General features: G+C 43.6%; 1 protein-coding gene across 1 annotated transcript; it reads right to left on the minus strand.

Annotated features, from left to right (window-relative positions):
- Positions 1-16,289: 16,289 nt before the first annotated feature.
- LOC125751688 (uncharacterized) lies at positions 16,290-18,746 on the minus strand. Its single transcript, XM_049030844.1, has 2 exons — positions 16,922-18,746; positions 16,290-16,716 (listed from the first exon to the last, which is right to left on the minus strand). Exon 1 carries the CDS (start codon positions 18,445-18,447, stop codon positions 17,164-17,166), a length of 1,284 nt encoding a protein of 427 aa, XP_048886801.1. The 5' UTR covers positions 18,448-18,746; the 3' UTR covers positions 16,290-16,716; positions 16,922-17,163.
- Positions 18,747-24,523: the final 5,777 nt, after the last annotated feature.

Here is a 24,523-nt window from a genome sequence, read left to right on the forward strand (position 1 = left end):
ATGACTATTACAAGAACAGGTAGTGGCAAGTATTATTTACTCAACACAAAGATCAAATGCAGTGTTGATATTTATTTTCTTTCTGATTTGTCTATGGTTATTGAAGGGAAGAGCCTGTGTCTGTATACAATGCACATGCAGGTGCTTTGAGAAGCATGTCTGTGCTTATCAGCTTTCAGTTACTGAACACATCCATCTATCCATTGTACTGTAACATGGACTTTATATATTCCGACAGGTGGACCTTGAATACGTCATGTACACAAAGACCCGTATTGTGAACAAATAGTAAATAGTCCACTTGTCTTCTGTCCTTCCTTTAGGGATGAGGGTTGTCACGGCCAGCTCGTACGATCCTCGTGTGTGCCACGCCCCCCTGATTATCCACGTGTGCTTCCCTGATTGTACCCAGCTGTACCCTGTTGTCTTGTCTATTTCAGTCCCTGTTTTGCCTTAGTTCATTGTTTGTCATTGATGTTAGTAGATGTCCGTGCTAGCTGTTTCATCCTGTCCTTCGAATAAACCCCTAGTTTGCCCCATATTCTGCCTGCTCTTTGCCTGATCGCTTGCCCGAGCGATCACCCGTGCTACAGCGATCACAACAAGGGTGTTTTTGCTTGCAGTTTACTCATGGCTGTAACTATTGATGGTGAACACCACAGAATGTACAGTGCAGTTTTATACCTCTGTGTTTCAGTAGGTTCCTGCCTCTGTTAAGTTTATGAAAAAAGACTAAAATTGGCTATATTCTTAAGTCCTTCAAGGGACGTATCAGCAAAACATAGCTGAACAGAAGTTTCACAGGATTATATAGCTGATCTTTTATTTTTTTTTATTTTGTTCACTGGGGTGGCGTCTGGCTCAGTATGTTAGACCTCCTGGGGCTGGCAAGGTGATGCTACCATTGGGCTCATGTTTAAGGTCCTTAACCCCATTTCCAGAAATGGGCAGAAATACATCAAAAAGAATGTTACAAATTATAAATATTTGTTTATCAAATGCAACAAAAATAAAATACAAAATACTGCTGTTAGAAAATGTATTCAGTTCGAATATGTAATTCGAAAATACAAATGTGTAATATTTATAAAATGTGCAGCTTGCCCTAAATGTTATGACTGCACACAGGGCGAGCGAGTGGGGAACGAGGAAATCCAAAAGGCAGGGCTTTTATTACAAGAACGGCACAAAGACACAGTATAGACGTCAATGACAGGACTGGATGAAGGTAGAACAGGAAACAGCTGGTAACAGGCGGGATGCACACGGGGTAAATGAGAGGGCGTGGTCCACATGAGGGCGGTACGAGCAGCTGATGACATTAGCTTCATTTTGTGATTTACAGGTGTTATAGTGTTAATTGTGAAATGACTTGTAACATTAGTAAGGTAATGAGAGTTCAACAGGCTGCAGCTGCAGCAGTAGGTTGGGGGGATATCGCAGTTCCATCTTCTGGAACCATGATACAAGATCGTGAACATTTGTATGGCGGATTCAGTCTCTGTTTTAGAACTGTTACACTGTGTTTTATACCGGTGTATTCATGTGCACGTGCAAGAAGACACACCATCATTCTTAAAATATCATCATAATGCATGAATTTCCCACTTAGTCTTATGGTTGGGTGCCAAACATGCACCCACTAAAAAAAAAAACTGTATTTAAGATATATACTCAAATGGGATCATGTATATAATACGCAATGTCAAGGTAAGGTAATTTACATTTAGCACCAAAGTAGATTCTTTCCTTGGATTACTGGTCATGGGAAAATGAAGTTCACAATGAACGAGCTGGGCCAAACAGGATGTCACATGATAAAATTGCATTTATCCAAAGACTTTATATTGGCTATTTTTAAAAGTTTGCAAGCCTGGTGAGGAAGGTTCTTAAAATGACAGAAAATTACATGTTTTATTAATTATTTTTTTATATTTTAAATACATAAAATACAATCTCTCAAAGTATTTTGATACAAATTAAATTTTTTTTCCATCCAGAAAAATACAAATTATAAAATATTTAAATGAACTAAATACACATTAAAATACATTTAAATGAAATACAGCCCCTCTCCACCCATTTGCTATCACCTACATGGATGTTACAACACAGATGTGTAAGACTGACTTCCCAGTTACATTTTCTTATTGCACCACTTTCAGTAACAAGGCTGGAACATCAAATACAACCTTCTATTTCACCCGACAGTCGCACAAACCTTAATTTATGGGAAACGTTCCACCTGTGACGTCAGAAGAAATTGGGGGACAGCACCAGCGTGTAAAAGGCACATGCTCCTCCGAACTGGGGGCACTCGATGGGGTCAGCCTAGCATAACACTCACTGGACATAGCCATGCCTTTGAGGTTGCCCGCCGTCCACTCGCCACAAGCCGCATCAACTTTTAATGAGGCCCAATGACTCGGTTTTCTTTTTGAAAACCATCCTTGTGAACAGAACCGGCTAATGGCTTCCACAGTATCTATATGTTTGAGGCTACATGGTAAACTGAACCACACCACATAAGGGATGAGAAGACACAACCCAACGCAGATGACACCTACTAAATGTCTTACATACTATTAGAGTGTCTGTAAGAACACAAGTCAATGTAGCACTAAAGGTAGCAGTACTATGACAATATCAAAATGTAATTGAGTAACGTATATATGCTGGAAATAGATATCCAAGTTCAAAACCTACCATTGCTTGAATTTAATGTACTATTTTAAATTATTTTTATATAACTATTATTATGCGATGGTCAGTGCAGGCAAACAGCATCAGTGAAACTGCCTAAGTCTCTTAGATCATTCGATTTTTCAGTCTGGCAAAAACATAAGTAATTCCCACATGTAATGTATTATTCACTTACAAGTTATAGACGTCATGTTCAGTTGGTGGTCTTTGGATGGTGATGGGCTTTCATTCCAACTAAACTATTTGCCTGTCTTGCATTTTGTATATGAATCCAGTTTTATTTGCTTCAATTGAACATTGTAATCTGAAGCAAAATTCTTGTCCACGCTTTTGCTGTCTGGAAATATTTATGCTTGAGTTACAGAATTATTGGGCTCGATATCATCAAACAGTCTTTTAAAGCAGCATTTATGTTATTGTGTAAATCACAGTAACTTTCACATGGCCTTTTTAGACTTATTTCCATGCATAGATATGCTGGCACAGATGTCTACAGTGAAGGAGATTCAGTCCTGTATTAATGATTTATATTGGGAAGCACTCATAATGATCCATGGACCTTGAGAACTTGCACAAATTCAGCTTGATGTTGATGATAATGGCACACAGCAACCTTGTCTGTAGGTTTCCCAGTCAGAATCATAGCAAACAGTTATTTTTCCCTGGTGATAAACACTAGGTGCAATTTCATTAGTATTTCAAAGCTCATTTACCTGGTGCCTCAAAATGTTAAAGTTAAAATAACCATCCAGTGTTTCACTGACATTGCTTTCAGTCTATAATATTTCTCCCAACAGGACACAGTGCAACTGAAAATAAGTCACAATGAGACGGCCACACCCACATTCATCTAGCCACGCCCATTCGGTTTCGACAAGTTTGTGCACAAAGTTAATATAGATGTTGGGTAAAATTCTCTCATCACCAACCCCACCATTCAGAAAATACATCATTGCATAATTAATGTGTTTCTCAGCAAACATATGGAAATGCTGAGCAACTTATGGGTAACTTATTGGAACTGATTGCTTCACATGTGCAGTTTGATGAGGAGTGTGAGGTTGGGGTGGGGGGAAGGGCTTTTGCGCACCTGATTTTACTGAAGAGTACTCCTGGAAACAAAGACACTGAGGATTTCTGCTCTACAGGGATACATATCTAGCATTCAGCATCACTACAGCTTCAGTTACGTGTATGAAAAACACAGAACACTGCACCAGATCAGCTCTGTCTCGACAGGATATCTACAGCACATCAGGAATCATCAGGGACACGTCACACCCCAGTAACTATTTGTTTTGCCTGCTGAAATCAGGCAGACGTCTTAGGAGTATTATGGGCGAAACAGAGAGACTTAGAAGGAGCTTCTATCCTCAGGCGATAAGACACCTTAACCAGGACATGCCACCACAGCTTTTAACATTATCTCAATAATACAAACCGAACTCTTAATATAAACTATATCTACTGTCACACACTTGCCTTACAACTATTGTTCATTACACAACTGTCACGACTTGTGGGATCGAGCTGATCATGCCGATTTTTCTCTTGTCCTCCTCCTTTCACTGGCGATGGCACAGAACCAGTTCATGGATACAGCGGTTTCAAATGGCAATTGATGTGTCCTCTCCTCATATGGATAAAGTTAAATTACTTCCAGCTAAACTTAGTGGCCCAGCATTCTCCTATTGGCAGAGTTTTCCAGCTGCTGTGAAAGATGATTATTCCCAAACTAAAACCAGTTTCATCGCGGTTTTTGGCCGCGTTCACTTCTTAGCTTTGTTTCAAACTCATTTAACTGCTCGACCACATAAGCCCCAAGAACCGTAGAAAATCTATGCAGCTGACCTTACCAGTTTAGTGGCAGAAGCAGTATGGCCCTGAAGCACAACATATTTTGACATTTTATTACTGGTATGAATCCATCTCTCCAATTGAAAATTTAAGAACATGGAGCACTGACTCTGGAAACCGCATTAAAAGTCGCTATGTAATGTGAACGAGCTCAGTTAGCCTTTAGCATAGCGGCACCTCCTGCTGTCATGCCTGTTACATCACCCCAAAAGCACTCAGCTGATCCTGCCACAGCCTGATAGCCACTCTGGCAGCAGCTATTGCTGAACTCCGTACTGATGTGCATGACTTATTATGGTCACATTTGCAGCAGACCGACAGTACACTGAACCAGCTAACACAACAGTTCTCCACCCTTCAACGAGACGAGATGGAGCTTTTACACCTGCCCCACACCAAGTGCAATGTTACTGATCACACCACATGTTCCAGCAGTCTTTGCCCGTCCTCGGTTGAATGCTCTCCACCCAGGTGTTCCAAGTGGTGCGCACTTGCCCGAGGACGTCAACCTGTCCGTGGTGACTAATCCCCACATCCTCACCACTCAGCTCATTCACCTGGATGACATTCCCGTTCCAGAGTCAACCACCCCTTACATAATGACTACTGCTCCCACAGGCATCACACCACCTCTCAAATCCCTTCTTGGCATGACCAACAGCACCATCATTACTACCAGTTCCCATCAGGACCTTGCACTAAATCATCACCACATCGTTCACCCTCCTTGGACCGTCAATCTCACCATGAGTACCACCACTCTCACAAAGCATATGACGAGAGGCTTCGTCCAGCTCGCTTCCCGTCTCCTGAGCCTAGGCAGTGAAGACACCGGCAGCAGGAACCTGCTCCACATTCCCCCAGACTGCCTTCACGTTCCCAACACTCATCTCCTTCTCGGCATGTCCACTTTTCAGCTGACAATCGGGGAAACTATTACAGTAGGAGCTGATATCGCAGGTTTCCCATACTCCTGTGGTCCACTCAGGCCCCATACAGCTAGACTCAAGTGACTCCCCAACACCTTTCATAGAAGTATCAATTGGTGGCATGGAGCTACAGACCTTCATCGACACGGGTTCAGGCATCTCCCTCATCACTGATGACTGCCGCAAATCCATCTCTAGTATATAATCACAGCCAATTAATAAATCCTTTGTCCTGGCCTTCTTAGGTACAGGACACTTCGTGGACATGCTAGGCTCTATCACCGCAGCAGTGCTTGTGGATGACATTACCTTATCACATGTTTTTCATGTAGTTCATGTAGTTATTCTTGTCCGCGTTTGTCAGTCTAAATTTTGGATTTTATCTTCTAGATTGGCACTTTCTCAGCTTCAGAACTGGCATTGTTTGGGCGTACTTTCTATTCAAACTCTCTCTCGCATCCTGTTGATTACTATGGTCATGAGGGGGAGTATGGGCAGTGGTCAGGGATGTGCACTTTAATGGTCAGGGATGTGCACTTTGTAATTGAAATATTGCAGGTTTGAATCTCTGACCAGCAAGGCACCACTGAGGTACCCTGAGCAAGGTACTGCTCCCTGGGCACTGAATTAGCTGCCCCCTGATATGTCACGTATGGGTTAACCCTCTAAGGGTAGGGAAGACACTTTCACTGACTGGGGCAGTGATCAATATCATAAACTTAATTCATGGCAAATAAATTATGTTTGTTTTGGCATTACACTCATCTTTATTTTAATATACTTTTATAAATATGTCAGATTTATGTGAAGTTTGTAATTTGACATTAAATGTCTTCAATGTAAAATGCAGTTTGGAACACTTGCAGAAACATTATAAAAGTACATAGTAAGCAATGGTGGAAGTTTGTTTTGATCCCAGATATCTGATCACGAAAGACATTGCTACATGAAGATGACTAAATGGTGTAGTTTCTTTTGAAAAGAAGACATTACGGATTTAGTCAGTGTTTTTTCATGTTTCTGCAATACGATTTCAGCGAGTTATGAATTGAAATACATGAGAAAGATACGCATCATCGCTGATGATGCTGTCGACCCCAGAGGGTTAAGAGAACACATTTCGTTGTTGTGCTGTAGTGTATGAACAATGACAATTAATAACTAAATTCACAAAAAAAAAATACTGATTTAATCACGCATAGCATCCACACTAGTGATGCGGCCCCAATAAAGCTTCGCCCATATCAACCCCTGTCTCTCCTTGGACAGTTCCAGCAAAAGACAAGCCTCCCACACTGAGCACCCTTTCTGGTCTCCTGCCACATGAAGTGCTACCTCACGCTTCCTCAGGGTCCCAAAATGACCAGCCTACAGCATCACCACAGACTGCTCCACCAGTCAGGCTAGAAGATGGAATTGGAAGAATGGCAGATCCAGCACCACCCTTATCTCCTGCACTGGACAGCTCCTCAGTTGCTTCAGGAGGCAGCAGCCCCTCCTCTTTGTGGGCATTGCCCCAAGGCAGATGGTACATGCTGCATTACTTGCAGGACTTTGACTCACGTTTAATTCAGTTGACCGCATTCCAGAGCTAATTCACATTGGACATGCTTTTCAGTGCACGCTTTGGACTCCCCCCTTAATGTTCTCCTCAGTGGCAATTTTGTTATGATGACCAATGGAGGTTACAGTTAATTAAAATATTATGGATTACGGTTCATGTTTCTGTTTATATTTGTTCTTATGTAAATTAGACTGGGGTTGAGCCTTGTTTACTTCTTAGAAATGATGACATTTCTTATTGGGTAAGAGAGTAATATAAGCACAGAAATCAATGATTCATTTTTATTTGTATAGGTTAATTAATAGGGAAAACCCTCGCAAGTAACGAGGGGAACATAATTGAGTTTGCTGTTGTTACACAGAGGTTTTTGGGGAGAGAATGTACAGATGTAGCCACTTGAATTTTCCCCTGTTTCTATGATGGGGCCTTGGCTGGTCCGTGACAGGTTAAACTGTTAAGCATTTCGATTTGCTTTCATACAAAATGCAATCAATGACTAAACGCTTCAAAAGCCATGGATTCCTGTCTCACTCACATTACATTTTCAGAGGCCATTTTTCACATAAGTACATACTTACCCTAAAACTGCTAATAAAACAGTAAACACTGAAATATGTCATTTTGCTAAATCGCTATCAAGACCTTTTCTGAAATAGATTGCAAAAACCACATAATATAAACAAATTATGTCAATTGACACAAGATCAAACAATGAATGCTGTATGCCAAGATATTTCTCCAGATATATCTGACGTGTATAAGGATGAATCAGGCGTGTGAAGAGATGCTACCCTAGATACTACCCTGTCTTAGCGATTGAAAAAAACTGTAAGAAAAGAAACAATACTAGCCTTTTTACAGTTTATAACATGCAACAGATTAAACGTTGATGTATAAAATGTGCAATCACATTATATTACAGGAATAATACAAATCTATAAATAAATATTAGAATAACAAATTAGTTTGCTATTAGCTGCTGAGCTATTAGTCAAGTTCTTCTCTAACGAGCTTGATGGACCGAATGGCCTCCTCTCATTTGTAAATTTCTTATATTCTTATGTTTTTATGTAAATTGTCACTCCCGATCAGGATGCCAAGCTTCAAAACATTTCCTGTCTGGTTGACGTCAGAGATAGAAAGCACATGCTTTGCACTTCCTAGGGGTTTTTGTATGTACTGGATGCACTGGATTAGTATGTACCGGCATGATCGCTAGCCAAGTACCAAGCCCTGTTTGTCTCTGGTGTTCGGCTGTGTCTTCAGTTTACCTTAACTGCATCAACTTATTCGGCTAGCAATAAAAGCAAGAAATCCTGCTTTGTGAAGTACCTCCGATCTCAACCCTATTGAAAATTTGTGGGTTATGCTTAAAAGCCGGGTCGGTGCCAGGAACCCAGCTAGTTTAAATGAACTAGAAATTCTGCAAAGAAGAGTGGTCAAACATTCAGCTAGAATTATGCCAGAAGCTTGCTAATGGCTACCAAAAAATTCTGGTTGATACCTGTTGTACTTGTGTATGTAAACTTGTGACTACAACTAAAATGTGTTTTATAAAGAAAGCGCCATCTCATGGTAACACCCTGCAAGTGAATAAACGGGAGGGTTTAGACGAGAATTTAGGCACACCCCCCGAAGGAGGGGGTTACTCCCTTTGGCTGACTTTTGGCAGGCAGCCGGCAGGGAATTTTGAGGTGGCTGCATCTGTAGCGAAGTGAGCGGCAGGGTAGCCTGGTCGTAACCTCCATAAAAAGCATTTATTAAAAATACTACCGAAGTGGTTAAGCGAGTCCCTTGTCTTCAATCCACTTCCCGCGAGCCAAAGACCCCGTCCTCCGGGTGAGTTCCATTTTAACTACCCGAGACCATCACCAACAGCTTTTTAATATTGCACTATGTAGGTGACAAATAAAGAATCTGAAATCTGCATTCCATTTTCATAAGGACTTTCCTGTAAACGACGAATTGCTGCGGAAAGCTCCAGCCTTGGGGAGGTACAAAGTCATTCATTTTCGGCTGTATGGTCTAGATCGAATATTTTAGTTGTAATGATATGGTTATATGAGGAATCGCCTTGAATTTCACGGAGGGATAATAAAAATTAATTTAAAAAAAGAATCTAAAAAATGTCTAATCTAGAGAGAACAACTCGCATCAAAGGCAAGTCTCAGAGCTTTGAATTTCCATCTTCGTGGTCCGAAATACTGAAGACGATCCAGTCACATTTCAGTCGGCGAAAGTTTGATAAAGGGAAAACAGAACAAGAGTTAATTAACTGTTATTACAAGCATTTTCAACTTTAATTTAACTTTAAAATATTAGCATTTATATAGCCTATAAACTCTGCCTCGAGCTGTGGCAAATGAGCGCTCGCGTAGCTAATTTAATTGGGCTCAATTTTGCTTCTGTGCCTCTTTCGAGAAGTCCTAACAGTGTTTAAATATTTTAATCATTAATTGATATTGCATGTATATGAAGATGTTTTGCTTAATTTTAATAGCAAGGTTAAATCTTAGGCTGCATGATTGCTACTGTTAAACGTATTATTTAAAAAGTATTTAAAATACATAGTAATATTTTTTAATATAATACTTTTATTATTTCAGAAACAGTCTCTTGCTGCATATTCTGTTCACTTTGTTCTGATAGGTGTGAATTAATTATTGAATTAGTTTTGTGACACTTGCTGTTTCTTCAGAGGAAATTTCTGTTTCATTTTATTTTTATTGAAAATCTGAAAATTCTATCTGAATTCTATCTAATCTGAATTTTATCAGAAAATTCTCCGATGTGACTCCGACAGTTTCCACACAACTCGGTTGTACTTAAACTCCCAGTTTATTAAACTTGCGCGTACATACTTAATCTACATCCCTCCCGTGTTTCCTTATATTCGGTCCTTACACAATCAGTCCCAAACACAGCATTACAAAATATAAATCCCCCACTGTAACAATTTCCAAATAGTACAGGAAAAACAGATTATGTCCTAAAGTAGGTTTATATAATGTCGTAGAATTTTTGTACCCTTCTAATGACGGATATATTTCAACAAAGAGATCCCTTTGATGCTTTGTAAGCTCTATGTGAACCATGGCTTTTGCTGTAGAATGCAACAGTAAATCCTACTAGGACAGCTGAACTTATTTATTTAGAGTTGCTCTAATTGATGGCAGTTGTGTATCTAAAAAGACCGCATGCTGTAATGAAATCAAAACATTTATGCAACCATCTTATTGTACGTTTTTTTTTTTTTTTTTAGAGTTTTCATCCTTAACCGATTTTTTTTTGTTTTTAAATTGAATTGTACAGGTTATAGGTGACATGAAAGGTGGGAAAAGTTTTGAAATGATTTATCATGGTATCATTTTTTACATCACAAAAACCGGCCATTTTAACAGGGGTGTGTACACTTGTAATATCTACTATATCCCATTAGAGGAATTCTATGATACATACATTAAATACTATGATAAATGGTCTGCTAGGCAATCAACACTCTGCCCACTACCGCCCCCAAATGACCTTTCTGCTGGGTGTCACTGAAACATACAGGTAAAAAAGCCTGATCTGATATCTGTCTGCTCAGCCTTGCCAACTCTCCATCTAATCAAAGGATCCAGTTACAATTAGCACATGTCTAGTCTGCCTAGGGCTAAAACTCCCGAGGGGCACCAAAAGCCAGCCTATTTCACTTGTCAGCAGTGCAACTGGCCAAGGGAAAGCAAAATTTGCTTATTCGCGCCCATAGAAGTACTCGCTCCCTCTGTGGTTCTGGAACAGAACAGCTACGGAATGTGGGGTGCCAACTTCTGAGGGGACACTAACTTAGCGAGCCAGTTTTCACTTTGTCTGTCGATGAGCCCTGAGCTGTCAATTAATTTTTTCAATCGCAATTAATCACACATACAATCATGTAGCAATATCATCATCCTCAAAAAAATCTTATATTCTGTATATTCAGTAGAAAAAATCAATTTAGATTAAATCTTTGCTTATACTGTCCTGTGAGGCATCAAAATTATGATAAACTTAACTTGATGAATGAAATAATGTGCCATAAATTAATAACATATTTAAACAATGGGGGGCGGCATGATGGTGCAGTGGTTAGCACTGTTGCCTCACACCTCTGGGACCCAGGTTCGAGTCTCTCGGGTTACATGTGTGTGGAGTTTGCATGTTCTCCCCATGTTGTCGTAGGGTTTCCTCCAGGTACTCCAGTTTCCCCCCACAGTCCAAAAACATGCTGAGGCTAATTGGACTTGCTGAATTGCCCATAGGAGTGCATGTGTGAGTGAATGGTGTGTGAGTGTGCCCTGCGATAGGCTGGCCCCCCATCCTGGGTTGTTCCCTGCCTCATGCCCATTGCTTCTGGGATAGGCTCTGGACCCCCCACAACCCAGTAGGATAAGCAGCTTGGAAAATGGATGGATGGATGGATGGATTTAAACAATGACCAATCATTTCTTCTTTACTTCCACAGTTTGGGCATTTATGGGCTTTGACCAGCCCCGGACTATGGTATATGATCATGACAACTGTGTTTACCCATTTGATTGCAGATACAGCCAGCAGCGTCCAAATGGCTCTTCAAAACAAGAATGCTAAAAATGCGTTATCTTTTATATTAATCCATAATTTGATAAGTGGCTAAACTATCCCATTGATCCTGACCAGGATAAGCAAATGGAAGGTGGTTATACTACACTGAAGAAAGAATGAGAGATATTAAGAGATCCACTGATGGATCTGATGTGAATTCTTAATGAAGATAAAGCAGAGGGTTTATTAACTAAGGCCATGGAAACTAGACATCAACTCCAACAGATATTTTAAAGGTTTCAATGTGTGACATCTGAAACAACCACAAAATGGAGATTCATGTTCAAAATTACATTCTGTATCCTTCCAAGTTAAAGGTTTGTGTTTTATAATTTTAGTTTGTTTTGTATCAACTCCTTCAGTTGGCTGATGACTCCGTCAGATGAATTTTTTTCTGTTATATTCATTAAAAGTGATTTACAAAATGTTTATATGTTAAAAACTTTTTCATTGTACACCTACTATGTGTTATTTGTGTTACAAATGTGTTTTTTATCATCCATCCATCCATCCATTATGTTCCACTTATCCGAGGTCGGGTCACAGGGGCAGCAGTCTCAGCAGGGGAACCCAGACTTTCCTCTCCCCGGCCACTTCATCCAGCTCCTCCGTAGGAATCCTGAGGCGTTCCCAAGCCAGCCGAGAGACATAGTCCCTCCTGGGTCTTCCCTGGAGCCTCCTCCCAGTGGCACATGCCTGGAACACCTCACCAGGGAGGCGTCCAGGAGGCATCCTAAGTAGATGCCTGAGCCACCTCATTTGGCTCCTCTCAATGCGGAGGAACAGCGGCTCTACTCTGAGTCTCTCTCGAATGACTGAGCTTCTCACCCTATCTCTAAGGGAGAGCCCAGCCACCCTGCGGAGGAAACTCAGTTCGGCCACTTGTACTCGCAATCTCATTCTTTCGGTCACTACCCACTATGGCTCATGACCATAGGTGAGGGTGGGAAAATAGATCGACTGGTAAATTGAGAGCTTTGCCTTTTGACATGACAGACCGATACAGCGTCCGCATCACTGCTGATGCCGCTGAGGACTATGGTCTCGGATTTGGAGGTGCTGATTTTCATCCCAGCCACATTTTCATCCCAGAATCAGTGACAAAGGGCAGCCCTGGCGGAGTCCAACCCTCACCAGAAACGAGTCCCACTTACTGCCGACAATGAGGACCAAGCTCTGACACCGGTTGTACAGCGACCAAACAGCCATTTTAAGATGACACCCCATACTCCCGGAGCACTCCCCACAGGACTCCCCGAGGGACACCCATACTCTCTATAGTTTGAACACACCCTCCTGTCCCCATTCTTGAAGAGGGGAACCACCACCCCGGTTTGCCAATCCAGAGGCACTGCCCCTGATGTCCACGCGATACTGCAGATGCATGTCAACCAAAACAGCCCTGCAACATCCAGAGCCTTGAGGAATTCCAGGCGGATCTCATCCACCCCTGGGGCCTGGCCACCGAGGAGCTTTTTAACCATCTCAGCGACCTTCGTCCCAGAGATGGGTGTGGACTCACTTAGGTCCCCACACCCTGCTTCCACATCGGAAGGCGTGTCGGTGGGACTGAGGAGGTCTTCGAAGTATTCTTTCCACCGACCCACAACATCCTGAGCTGAGGTCAGCAGTGCACCATCCCCACCATAAACAGTGTTGATGCTGCACTGCTATCCCGCCCTGAGCCACTGGATGGTGGACCAGAATCTCCTCGAAGCCATCTGGAAGTTGTTCTCCATGGCCTTTGCAAAGTCCTCCCATACCCGAGTTTTTACCTCAGCGACCGCCAAAGCAGCGTTCTGCTTAGCCGGCCGGTACTCATCAGCTGCCTCTGGAGTCCCACAGGCCTGATAGGACTCCTTCTTCAGCTTGACAGCACCGACCACTTTACGGCAACAGCTCCGGTCAGTTGCCTCCACGATGGAGGCGTGGAACATGGCCCATTCAGACTCAATGTCCCCCGCCTCCCTTGGGACATGGATGAAGTTCAGCCGGAGGTAGGAGTTGAAGCTCCTTCTGACAGGGGATTCTGCCAGACGTTCCCAGCAGACCCGCACTATACACTTGGGTCTGCCAGGTCTGACCGGCTTCCTCCCCCACCAGGGGAGCCAACCCACCACCAGGTGGTGATCGGTTGACAGCTCCGCTCCTTTCCTCACCCGAGTGTCCAAGACATGCAGCCGCAAGTCCGATGACACAACCACAAAGTCAATCATTGAACTGCGGTCTAGCGTGTCCTGGTGCCAAGTGCACATATGGACACCTTTATGCTTGAACATGGTGTTCATTATGGACAATCCATGACGAGCACAGACCATCCAATAACAAAACACCATTCGGGTTCAGACTGGGGGGGCCGTTCCTCCCAATCACGCCCCTCCAGGTCTCACTGTCATTGCCCACGTGAGCATTGAAGTCCCCCAGTAGAGCAAGAGAGCCCTCGAGAGGAGCACTCTCCAACACGCCTTCCAAGGACTCCAAAAAGGGTGGGTATTCTGAACTTTCATTTTCCGCATAAGTGCAAACAACAGGCAGGACCCGTCCCCCCACCCGAAGGCGAAGGGAGGCTACCCTCTTGTCCACCGCGGTAAACCCCAATGTACGGGCGCCCAGCCAGGGGACATTAAGTATGCCCACCCCTGCTCGGCGCCTCTCCCTATGAGCAACTCCAGAGTGGAAGAGGGTCCAACCCCCTTCAAGGAGACCAAGTTTCAGAGCCCAAGCCGTGCGTCAAGGTGAACCCAACTACAACCCCAAATCAGAAAAAGTTGGGACAGGGTGGAAAATGTGAATAAAAAAATAAAGCAGTAATTCACAAATGTCTCTTAACTTTTATTTCATTGCAGACAGTATGAACACAAGATAATTCATGTATTTTTTGGTCAACATCATCTGATTTGTAAATAAACATCCATTCTTGCCATTCAGGCTTGCAACACATTCCAAAAAAAGTTGGGACGGGGGCAATTCAGGGGTAGTAATGAGGCATAATAACTAAATAATGATGTGATTTGAAACTGGTGATGTTAACAGGTGATTGCAATCATGATTCGGTACAATAGCAGCATCGAGGAAAGGCCTACTCCTTCAGGAGCAAAGATGGGCAGAGGATCGCTAGTTTGCCATCAAGTGCGGGCAAAAATCTTTGAAATGATGAAGAAAAACATTTCTCAAAGAAAGATAGGAAGAGATTTGGGCATTCCTCCCTCTACAGTGCATAACATAGTGAAAAGAATCAGGGAATCTGGAGAAATCACCGTGCGCAAAGGCCAAGGGCGCAAGCCTAAACTGAATGGCCGTGATCTCCGAGCCCTCAGACATCAATAAATGATATAACTGCGTGGGCTCAGGACTACTTCAGGAAGTCACTCTCAAGCACTACAGTACGTATCTACATTAGGAAATGCCAGCTAAAACTGTACTGTGCCAAAAGGAAGCCCTACATAAATAGCATCCAGAATCGCCGTCGACTTCTCTGGGTTCGAAGGCATCTGGGATGGTCCATTGTGCAGTGGAAACGTGTATTGTGGTCAGACGAATCGGTTTTTCACATCTTTTTTGGAAGAAATGGACGCCGTGTGCTGCGGACCAAAGAGGAAAAGGACCATCCAGACTGTTACCAGATACAAGTCCAAAAGCCAGGGTCTGTCATGGTATGGGGTTGTGTCAGTGCCTTCGGCAAAGGTAACTTGCACTTCTGCGATGGCACCATCAATGCTGAGAAGTATATCTCAGTTTTGGAGGAACAAATGCTGCCTTCAAGACGACGTCTTTTCCAGGGACGCCCATGCTTATTTCAGCAAGACAATGCCAAACCACATGCTACGCGCATAACAAAGGCATGGCTGCGTAAGAAGAGGGTGCGGATGCTTTACTGGCCGGCCTGCAGCCCTGATTTGTCTCCAATAGAGAATGTTTGGCGCATTTTGAATACGAAAATTGCGTCAAAGAAGACCCCGTACTGTTGCGCACCTAAAACATTGTTTGCAGGAAGAATGGGACAAACTAACACCTGCAACACTTAGTCACTTGATTTCTTCAATGCCTAAACGTCTTTTAAGTGTTGTTAAAAGACAGGGGAACTGTACAAAGTGGTAAATGCTGTACTGTCCCAACTTTTTCTGATTTGGGGTTGTATATCTAGTCGGAACCTCATAACCTCACGCACCAGCTCAGGCTCCTTCTCCTCCAGAGAGGTGACATTCCATATCCCTTGAGCTAGCTTCTGTAGCTGAGGATCGGACCGCCAAGGTCCCCAACCTTCGGCCACTGCCCAACTCGCACTGCACCCGACCCCTTTGGCCCGTCCTACAGGTGGTAAGCCCATTGGAGAGGGGAACTATGTGTCTTCTTTGGGCTGTGCCCGACCAGGCCCCATGGGTGCAGCCCTGGCCACCAGGCGCCCGTCATTGAGCCCGACCCCTAGGCCTGGCTCCTTGGGGGGGGTCTCGGTGACCCACGTCCGGGTGAGGGGAAAACGTGTATTTATGTTTATACTCATCATAAGGGGTCTGGTGAGCTGCACTTTGTCTGGTTCCTCACCCAGGACCTGTTTGCCTTGGGTGACCCTACCAGAGGCATAAAGCCCCGGGCAACTTAGCTCCTGGGATCATTGTGTAACCAAGGTTAATATCACCCCCACACTTTAACGTTGCCGAAATGTGGGCTTTTAATATCTGGGTCAGTAATTATGTCTAGGTTCAACTCTCGGAGTGAATTGGTCACAACCACTAGTCGACAGGGAAAAACAGTAACAATTTTTTATTAACAATATTCCACGAGAATGAGAATCACGTTCGGAACAATGAAATAAGAATGAAATAAGAATAAACAATTCCTCCCTCCCTACAATAGTCCGTCAGAACATATGCAGTTCAGTTCACTTTAAATTCTCTGGTATACATATATAATAATACTAACCAAGTAGTTTACAAAAAAAACAAAGAAATGTATTAGACTGGAGATCTCATCTATCTTATCTGCGCCCAGGAGAAAACTGCATCCGCCGACTGGGAGGTAGGCTGACTGGTTTCGAACGTAGCTGGGCACTTCACAGCTCTAATACGTAGAATCGGTGGCTCGCCATCACATGTCGCAGAATATAACAAAGAAAAGAAAAGAAATCCAATCGGAGAATCGCTCGAAAGTTAACCCAACTAGATAATGCAACACGAGCGCTTCTGGTGCACTTATCAATGACAATAATTAAAATTTACTTTTAAACATAAACCCTTTTTTTCTTTCTTTCTTTCTCTTCTCTCACCTGATGCATAAATAAGCTTTTTCACCTGCAGCCGCTTCTCTCCCTCTCCTTTTCTTTTTTCCCGCGATCCGAGAGACAACTCGGTTAACCCGGGCGATCGTGATAAAAGAGCTCAACCGAATTAAAGACAGTGCCATCTATGGGACTGGAGAACCACGACAACCTTGGTCCTGCTCACTTTAAGTGGGTTACATCCACCCCCTCTAAATGTGCATGCGTCCCGGCCTGTACTCATTATCCACTTACACAGTAGTCACTCGACCAACCTCTAAAGGCGGCGAAAACTGAAATGTCTGTGGTAGGTCTAAAACCTTTGCAAAGGCCTGGTCAAGACCATTCAATATGGAGTGCATGACTAAGGTCAAGGGATTTCCTAGTGATTGGTAAGTAAGTCGATCGGGTTCTACCCTACATCTGGTTGATCTCCTCACTGTCGTTGCTCCCTGCTCTTCAGTAAAGCTCCCTCTGGTATCTTCAGGCTCATGTCCTTTAAGTAGGTCATTAAGTCCTTCTCCCACCAGCTCATTTCCGTCTCCATGCACATAAACTTTTGTGATCTCGCCTTCAGGTATGACTTGAGTCACAGCATTATCCTCTACTCCAGAGCTCATCCTGGCGGGTGAATCCTCTTGATTAACCGATGGAATGCCACCTCCTTCTGGCTTCCCTCCAGAGGAGTTAGGAACTTTGCCCTCACGACATTCCAATTGCCAGTCCCTTGAGGGTTGGAACACCTCAGCTTCCGGGCTCAATCTGGAGTCCCCATGGCTCAGTGTGGTCCACTGTCCACGTGAAGAGGATGTGGAGTACGTTTGAGGGATTTCATGTACAACAGTAACTGTCGGGAACGTCATCTCCTTCCGCACGTCCCCTGGACAGTAGTAATCATCTTCCTCACTCTCACGTGGATGTTCTAGCTCTTCATTCCCCTCAGGTGTTGAACTCTGAGCAGGTTTCACCATCTCTCTCTTCTGCTTTGGCTGAGCTACTTCAGCTTCAGTGGATGAAGTTAAGAAGCCACAAGGCAAGAGCAGGTCACGATGCAATGTCCTAATAGGGCCATCAGCATTAACAGGAGTGATGACATAGACAGGAGAATCATTGATACGTTTAACTATTCTGTACACAGTTCGACTCCAACGATCAGCTATCTTGTGTTTACCCCGTACCCCAACATTTTTGACAAGGACACGGTCTCCCTCATCCAGGATAGTCTCTCTTACCTTCAGGTCATACCTCTCCTTGTTTTTCTGAGCGGTTCTATCACTATGCTCTACTGCAAGCTTGTAGCTCTCACGTAGACTTTCCTTGAGCCTCTTCACAAAATCAGTGTGAGTAACCCTACTCTGTCTTTCTGGGTTGAGTCCGAAAGCCACATCGATAGGAAGGCTTGGCTGTCTCCCAAACATTAATTGATAAGGAGAAAAGCCTGTAGTATCATTTTTGGTGCAATTATAAGCGTGAACCAAAGGTTGTACGTAGTCCCGCCACCTGACTTTATTCTCCTCCTCAAGAGTCCCAAGCATTTCCAAGAGTGTTCGGTTAAACCTCTCCACAGGATTGCCACGTGGGTGGTAAGGAGTAGTCCTCGTTTTCTTAATTCCCAACAACTGACACAGGTCTTTGATTACAGCCGACTCAAAATCTCGTCCTTGGTCACTATGTAGTCGTTCGGGTATGCCATAGTGAATAAAGAAGCTGTTCCATAATGTCTTAGCTACCGTCTTGGCCTTCTGGTCTGAGGTGGGAACTGCGATAGCATATTTAGTAAAATGGTCGGTTATGACCAGGATGTTCTTTGTGCCATGACTATCAGGTTCCAAAGTCAGGTAGTCCATGCAGACCAGCTCAAGTGGTCTGCTGGTCCTAATATTTACAAGACGAGCAGTTCTCTCAGCCTTAGCCTTACGTCGTACACATCTTTCACAAGTCCTCAACTTCTCATCCACATCCTTGGACATCTTTGGCCAATAGAAACGCGCACGGACAAGATCTATAGTCCTCTCAAACCCCATGTGTCCTACTAGATCATGGAGACCTTCCAAAGCTCTCTCACGATACTTCCTGGGGAGAACTAGCTGGAAAATTGTTTCACCCCTATTCATCCTCCTCCTGTAAAGAACAGCATTTTCAATTACAAGTTGATCCTGGACTCGAAGCATGAGTTGGACTTCCCTTTCTTCATTCTGTCTAGTACGGTAGGACAGACGTTTTCCTGTAGTGATAATGTCAATGACCCTGCTGATTGCTGGATCAGCTCTCTGTTCAACAGCCCACTCCTGCTGTGAAATTCTGGGAAGGGTACTGGACCCTGAAAGTAAATCAGCATGGGTAAACTCAGCTGGGATGGCACTTACATCCATAGCAAGGGATTCGACAATAACGGATGAGTGATTATTCTTGTCCTCTGTACTGAAAGCCTTGTCTACCTCGTGTCTCTGGCAAACAGCATTGATCGCTTCTTTTGGAAAAGTGGCCCCACTCTCCTCCTGTAGGAACTTTGACAAGAACTGGAGCACCCTATCATCTTCAGCTTTAACACTGTAGTCTGTCTCATCCAAGTCATGCGGGCGCCTAGATAAGCCATCTGCATCTTGATTTCTTTTACCAGCCCTATACTGGATGCTGAAATTGAAATTGGACAGGGCTGCTAGCCACCGATGGCCTGCAGCATCAAGTTTGGCAGATGTTAACACGTAGGTCAAGGGGTTGTTATCAGTAATGACAACAAACTCAGCCCCATAAAGATAGTCAGATAATTTGTCAGTAATTGCCCACTTAAGGGCAAGAAACTCCAGCTTGTGAGTAGGGTACCTCCTCTCACAATTTGATAACCCCCTACTGGCATAAGCAATGACCCTCATCTTCCCATCTTGTTGCTGATACAGAGCCGCCCCAAGGCCACTAAGACTGGCATCTGTATGTAAAATATATGGCAGCTTAGGATTGGAAAAACCGAGGATTGGAGCAGTTGTGAGCTTCTCAATGAGAATTCTGAATGCCTGCTCGCACTCAGCTGTCCACCTCTCAGCAAATGGTGACTTAAGGTCAGTGTTAAGGAAAGACTTAGTTTTGCATTTTCTTCTTGCAGGAATATAACCAGCAGTTAGATCATTAAGAGGCCTCACAATTTTAGAGAAGTCCCTGATAAATCTTCGATAATACCCTGCAAACCCAAGGAAGGACTTCAGCTCCTTGATGTTGTTGGGCCTGGGCCAAGTGGTGAGCGCAGAAATCTTGTCAGGGTCAGTTTCTACACCATTTTCCGAGACAACATGTCCCAAGTATCTTACTGACTTCATAAAGAAATGACATTTTTCAGGTGACAACTTGAGACCAAACTCTTTTAGTCGGTTCAGGACTCGCATGAGCCTCTCCTCATGTTCCTCAAGGGTAGCAGAGAACACAATGAGGTCATCTAGGAAAACTAAAACTTCCTTGAAATTTGAGGAGCCCATACATTTTTCCATAACCCTCTGAAATGTGCTTGGAGCATTAGTTACCCCTTGCGGCATCCTATTAAATTCCCAAAATCCCATGGGAGTGACAAAGGCTGTTTTGGGTTTGTCCTCCTCTTCCATCTCTACCTGATAAAACCCCGATTTCAAGTCCATGACAGAAAACCACCTCGATCCTGTCAGAGCTGTAAAGGTTTCCTCAATGTTTGGTAAGGCGTAGGCATCCCTGATTGTCTGAGCGTTCAATTTCCTGTAATCAATGCAAAGTCGAATCTTGCCATTTTTCTTTTTCACTACTACAACTGGTGAAGCAAATGGGCTTTCAGATTCCCTTATGATGTTAGCATCATACAGCTCTTTCAAGTGGAGCCGCACAGCTTCATAATCAGATGGGTGGATAGGTCTTGCCCTCTGCTTAAAGGGAGTTGGATCTGAAAGGCGGATCTTGTGCTTGACTGCAGTCGTATGGCCATAGTCAAGGTCATCCTTTGCAAAGACTTCAGGAATTGAGTTCAACCTTCTTGTAACTCTCTGCTTCCACTCCGGTGAGAGGGGGGATTCACTGAAATCAAAAGTGATGGCGTCTCCTAGAGCCGCTGAGTGTACTGTGTAACATGTAGTTGCGCTAGTGGACTGTGCTGCCCGATTTTCAGCTTGATCTCCACTCATCAAGGGGGTAAGTGGACAAACAGAGAACGGAACTATGAGTTCTGCTAAGGTACCCTGTGCTGGCACTGTCACATCACGTGTCGTTTCATTCTTGAGTAAAATGGGTACTTTAAATGAGGTCCATCTGGGGCTTGACATGATATAACTGTAAAAGGTCAACCCATTTGGTAAGCATGAATGAGTGGAGAGATCAACCAATAAGGGAACACCGGGAAGACTATTGACATTCCTCGTATATCCATCCAACACCATTTTCTGACCTGCTGGGATAACTATGCTTCTTTTGCATTGAAGTTTGACCTTACCCACCTTGCCATTTCCCCGACTTTTGTTCTTATACAGGCTACGCAGGTGCTGGATCAACACAGCATATGTGCAGTTCTCAAGGACCGACTCACTTGTCCCTTCATCGAAACCTTCATACAAAACATCCAGTGCATTAGTGCCAATCAGAACAGGGAACTGAATGGTGGCTCTGGAATCAGGAACGATGAGAGCCAGCGTGCTGACTACCTCCGGCTTTCCTGTAAAATCTTCGGGAAAAAGAATGTCAATTTCAATATAGCCCAGATAGGGCACTCTCTGTCCTGCTGCTCCCTCTATTTCAAGGAGGTTACCCAAGGGGCCAACTGGATAAGAGGCTAAATGGGTGTCATGAAATGACTTGGAAATTGTGGTCACTTGTGAGCCCGTGTCAATGAGACACTCACATTGGACTCCTCCAACAGTAATATTAACCGATGATTTAGATCCAACTAACCCACTCATGAATTCATCTTTATAAGGCCTGATGGAATGACAGTTGAATTTCCGGTTCTTCCACTCACCTCTGGGACTATTCTTCCCCTCATAGGCCCCAGTATGTCCCTCTACCGGAGCCTGGTCCAGTTTAAAGGGGAGTCCTGCCTTGCCTTCCACTCACCTTGCTTGGCTTTCAGTTCCTTATATTTACGATCAACAGCAACCTTATTGATGGAGTTTTCGCATGTTCTGGCAATATGGCCATCTTCTCCACACCTAAAACAGAACCAGGCCTTGGGCTGAGCTCTAGGTGTAGCCTGGGGAGTCACTTGGTGAGTCTGTGCTTCAGCTCTGGGTGTGCATGTATCCTTGCTGGCTTCAGGGGCTATTGCTTCACGCCTCCTCTCTCTCTTGGATACCTTGGCATTGAGCTGAATTTTCAGCTCTGCAACCTGTTTCCTTAAGCTCTCGGTCTCAGAGATGTATGCTTGTAGTATACCTGCATTGCGGTCAGAGAGGCACGAGAAATCAGCTACAGATTGCGTATTCACTGAGGACTTTGCTTTGGAAACCCCCAAATGGTGGCACATACGATCCAGTTTAGTAGCTCTTTTGTCTTCCTCTGTCCTCAGCTGCATCAAAAGTTCAGCAAAGTCAAGAGACTCGTCCGTTTTCAGCTCTAGCCGAAGGACAAGATCATGGTCCCAACAGCCACGCTTGAACTGCTTTATCAGGTGACGGTTGACTTCTGATGGTCTTACTCCATTCCTTTTCACTGCAGTATTGAGTAATACTTGCAACCTCTGCAGAAAACTAGATCCTTTCTCACCTGGGTCCTGGTTTGTGTTCAGGAATTTGGCAAATATCTCTTCACCATCCTCCACGAGACCATAAGCAGACTCCAATAGCCTCATGTAGTCCCTGGGGTGAGCAGAGGAGCCTAACTGCCTCACAACATCTGAGGCTGGGGGAAGTAAACTCTCTAGTATTTTCCTCCGCTGTACTTCTATAGGGACGGGGTCTTGGAACATCAACTCTATATGGAGCAGCCATGTTTCAAAATCAACCTCGCCCGGCGGCTTAGGTGATCTACCAGAGAAGGGGCGTAGCCATTTGGATTGATTTTGAGTAGGGACATCAGTTTTTATTACATGTTCGACAATAATACGCCTCACTTCTGGCGGGTTTATCACCTCCTCGTCTAACGTTTCAGCTCTGATGGGAGCAACACTCTCCTTCGCTACAGGTTTTAATCCCGTCTTCGCTGGTGGAAAAGCCTTCCGGGGTGGGAGGGGCTCTCTATAGCCAAGTGTCTTTTTAGATCTTTGAATCAGGGGTGTCACACTATGATCAGAATCGACACCGTCATCAGCACTACTACTGTTGCCTGAGCTTTGTAAAGTTGCAGCGATGTCATCTTCTTTATCAGTTTGGGAGGTGCCAACCAAAGCAATTGACTGCTCTGTACTAATACCATACACCCGTTGAATATCCATGTCTGAAACAGGAATCAATTTACCCAGTATAGATAAATTATTTTGCAAAAAAAAGAAAAATATATCAATTAAAACAATAAAATAAATTCACTTACGTATCAATATCTATTACAACACATTGAAATGGGAATGACTAGCTTGATTGTGCCCAAAACACTCCTGGCTGGCTCGCCACAAAGTGTTCTATGTAACCAAGGTTAATATCACCCCCACACTTTAACGTTGCCGAAATGTGGGCTTTTAATATCTGGGTCAGTAATTATGTCTAGGTTCAACTCTCGGAGTGAATTGGTCACAACCACTAGTCGACAGGGAAAAACAGTAACAATTTTTTATTAACAATATTCCACGAGAATGAGAATCACGTTCGGAACAATGAAATAAGAATGAAATAAGAATAAACAATTCCTCCCTCCCTACAATAGTCCGTCAGAACATATGCAGTTCAGTTCACTTTAAATTCTCTGGTATACATATATAATAATACTAACCAAGTAGTTTACAAAAAAAACAAAGAAATGTATTAGACTGGAGATCTCATCTATCTTATCTGCGCCCAGGAGAAAACTGCATCCGCCGACTGGGAGGTAGGCTGACTGGTTTCGAACGTAGCTGGGCACTTCACAGCTCTAATACGTAGAATCGGTGGCTCGCCATCACATGTCGCAGAATATAACAAAGAAAAGAAAAGAAATCCAATCGGAGAATCGCTCGAAAGTTAACCCAACTAGATAATGCAACACGAGCGCTTCTGGTGCACTTATCAATGACAATAATTAAAATTTACTTTTAAACATAAACCCTTTTTTTCTTTCTTTCTTTCTCTTCTCTCACCTGATGCATAAATAAGCTTTTTCACCTGCAGCCGCTTCTCTCCCTCTCCTTTTCTTTTTTCCCGCGATCCGAGAGACAACTCGGTTAACCCGGGCGATCGTGATAAAAGAGCTCAACCGAATTAAAGACAGTGCCATCTATGGGACTGGAGAACCACGACAACCTTGGTCCTGCTCACTTTAAGTGGGTTACAATTGGAACACGCAAACCGTGGTGCTCCACCACGATAAGGTGTCGGCTCCAGGAGAGGTTTATTTTTTATCATAATATTATGATTTTTTGTAACTGATGGAGTTCACAAAAGTCAGCCCTTCAGCAGCAAAAAATGCTGTTTAAAATAAAATGAAAATCACTGGGATGTTGGGCCATTACAAAGTTTAATAGCCAAGACTTTGATCTTTTAA

Source organism: Brienomyrus brachyistius, chromosome 11 (genome assembly GCF_023856365.1).
Source record: "Brienomyrus brachyistius isolate T26 chromosome 11, BBRACH_0.4, whole genome shotgun sequence".
NCBI classification, from domain to species: domain Eukaryota; kingdom Metazoa; phylum Chordata; class Actinopteri; order Osteoglossiformes; family Mormyridae; genus Brienomyrus; species Brienomyrus brachyistius.

Coding starts and splice junctions, on each gene's coding strand:
- LOC125751688 (XM_049030844.1), bottom strand. CDS start 18,447: ATGCTTGGGACTCTTGAGGAGGAGAATAAAGTCAGGTGGCGGGACTAC.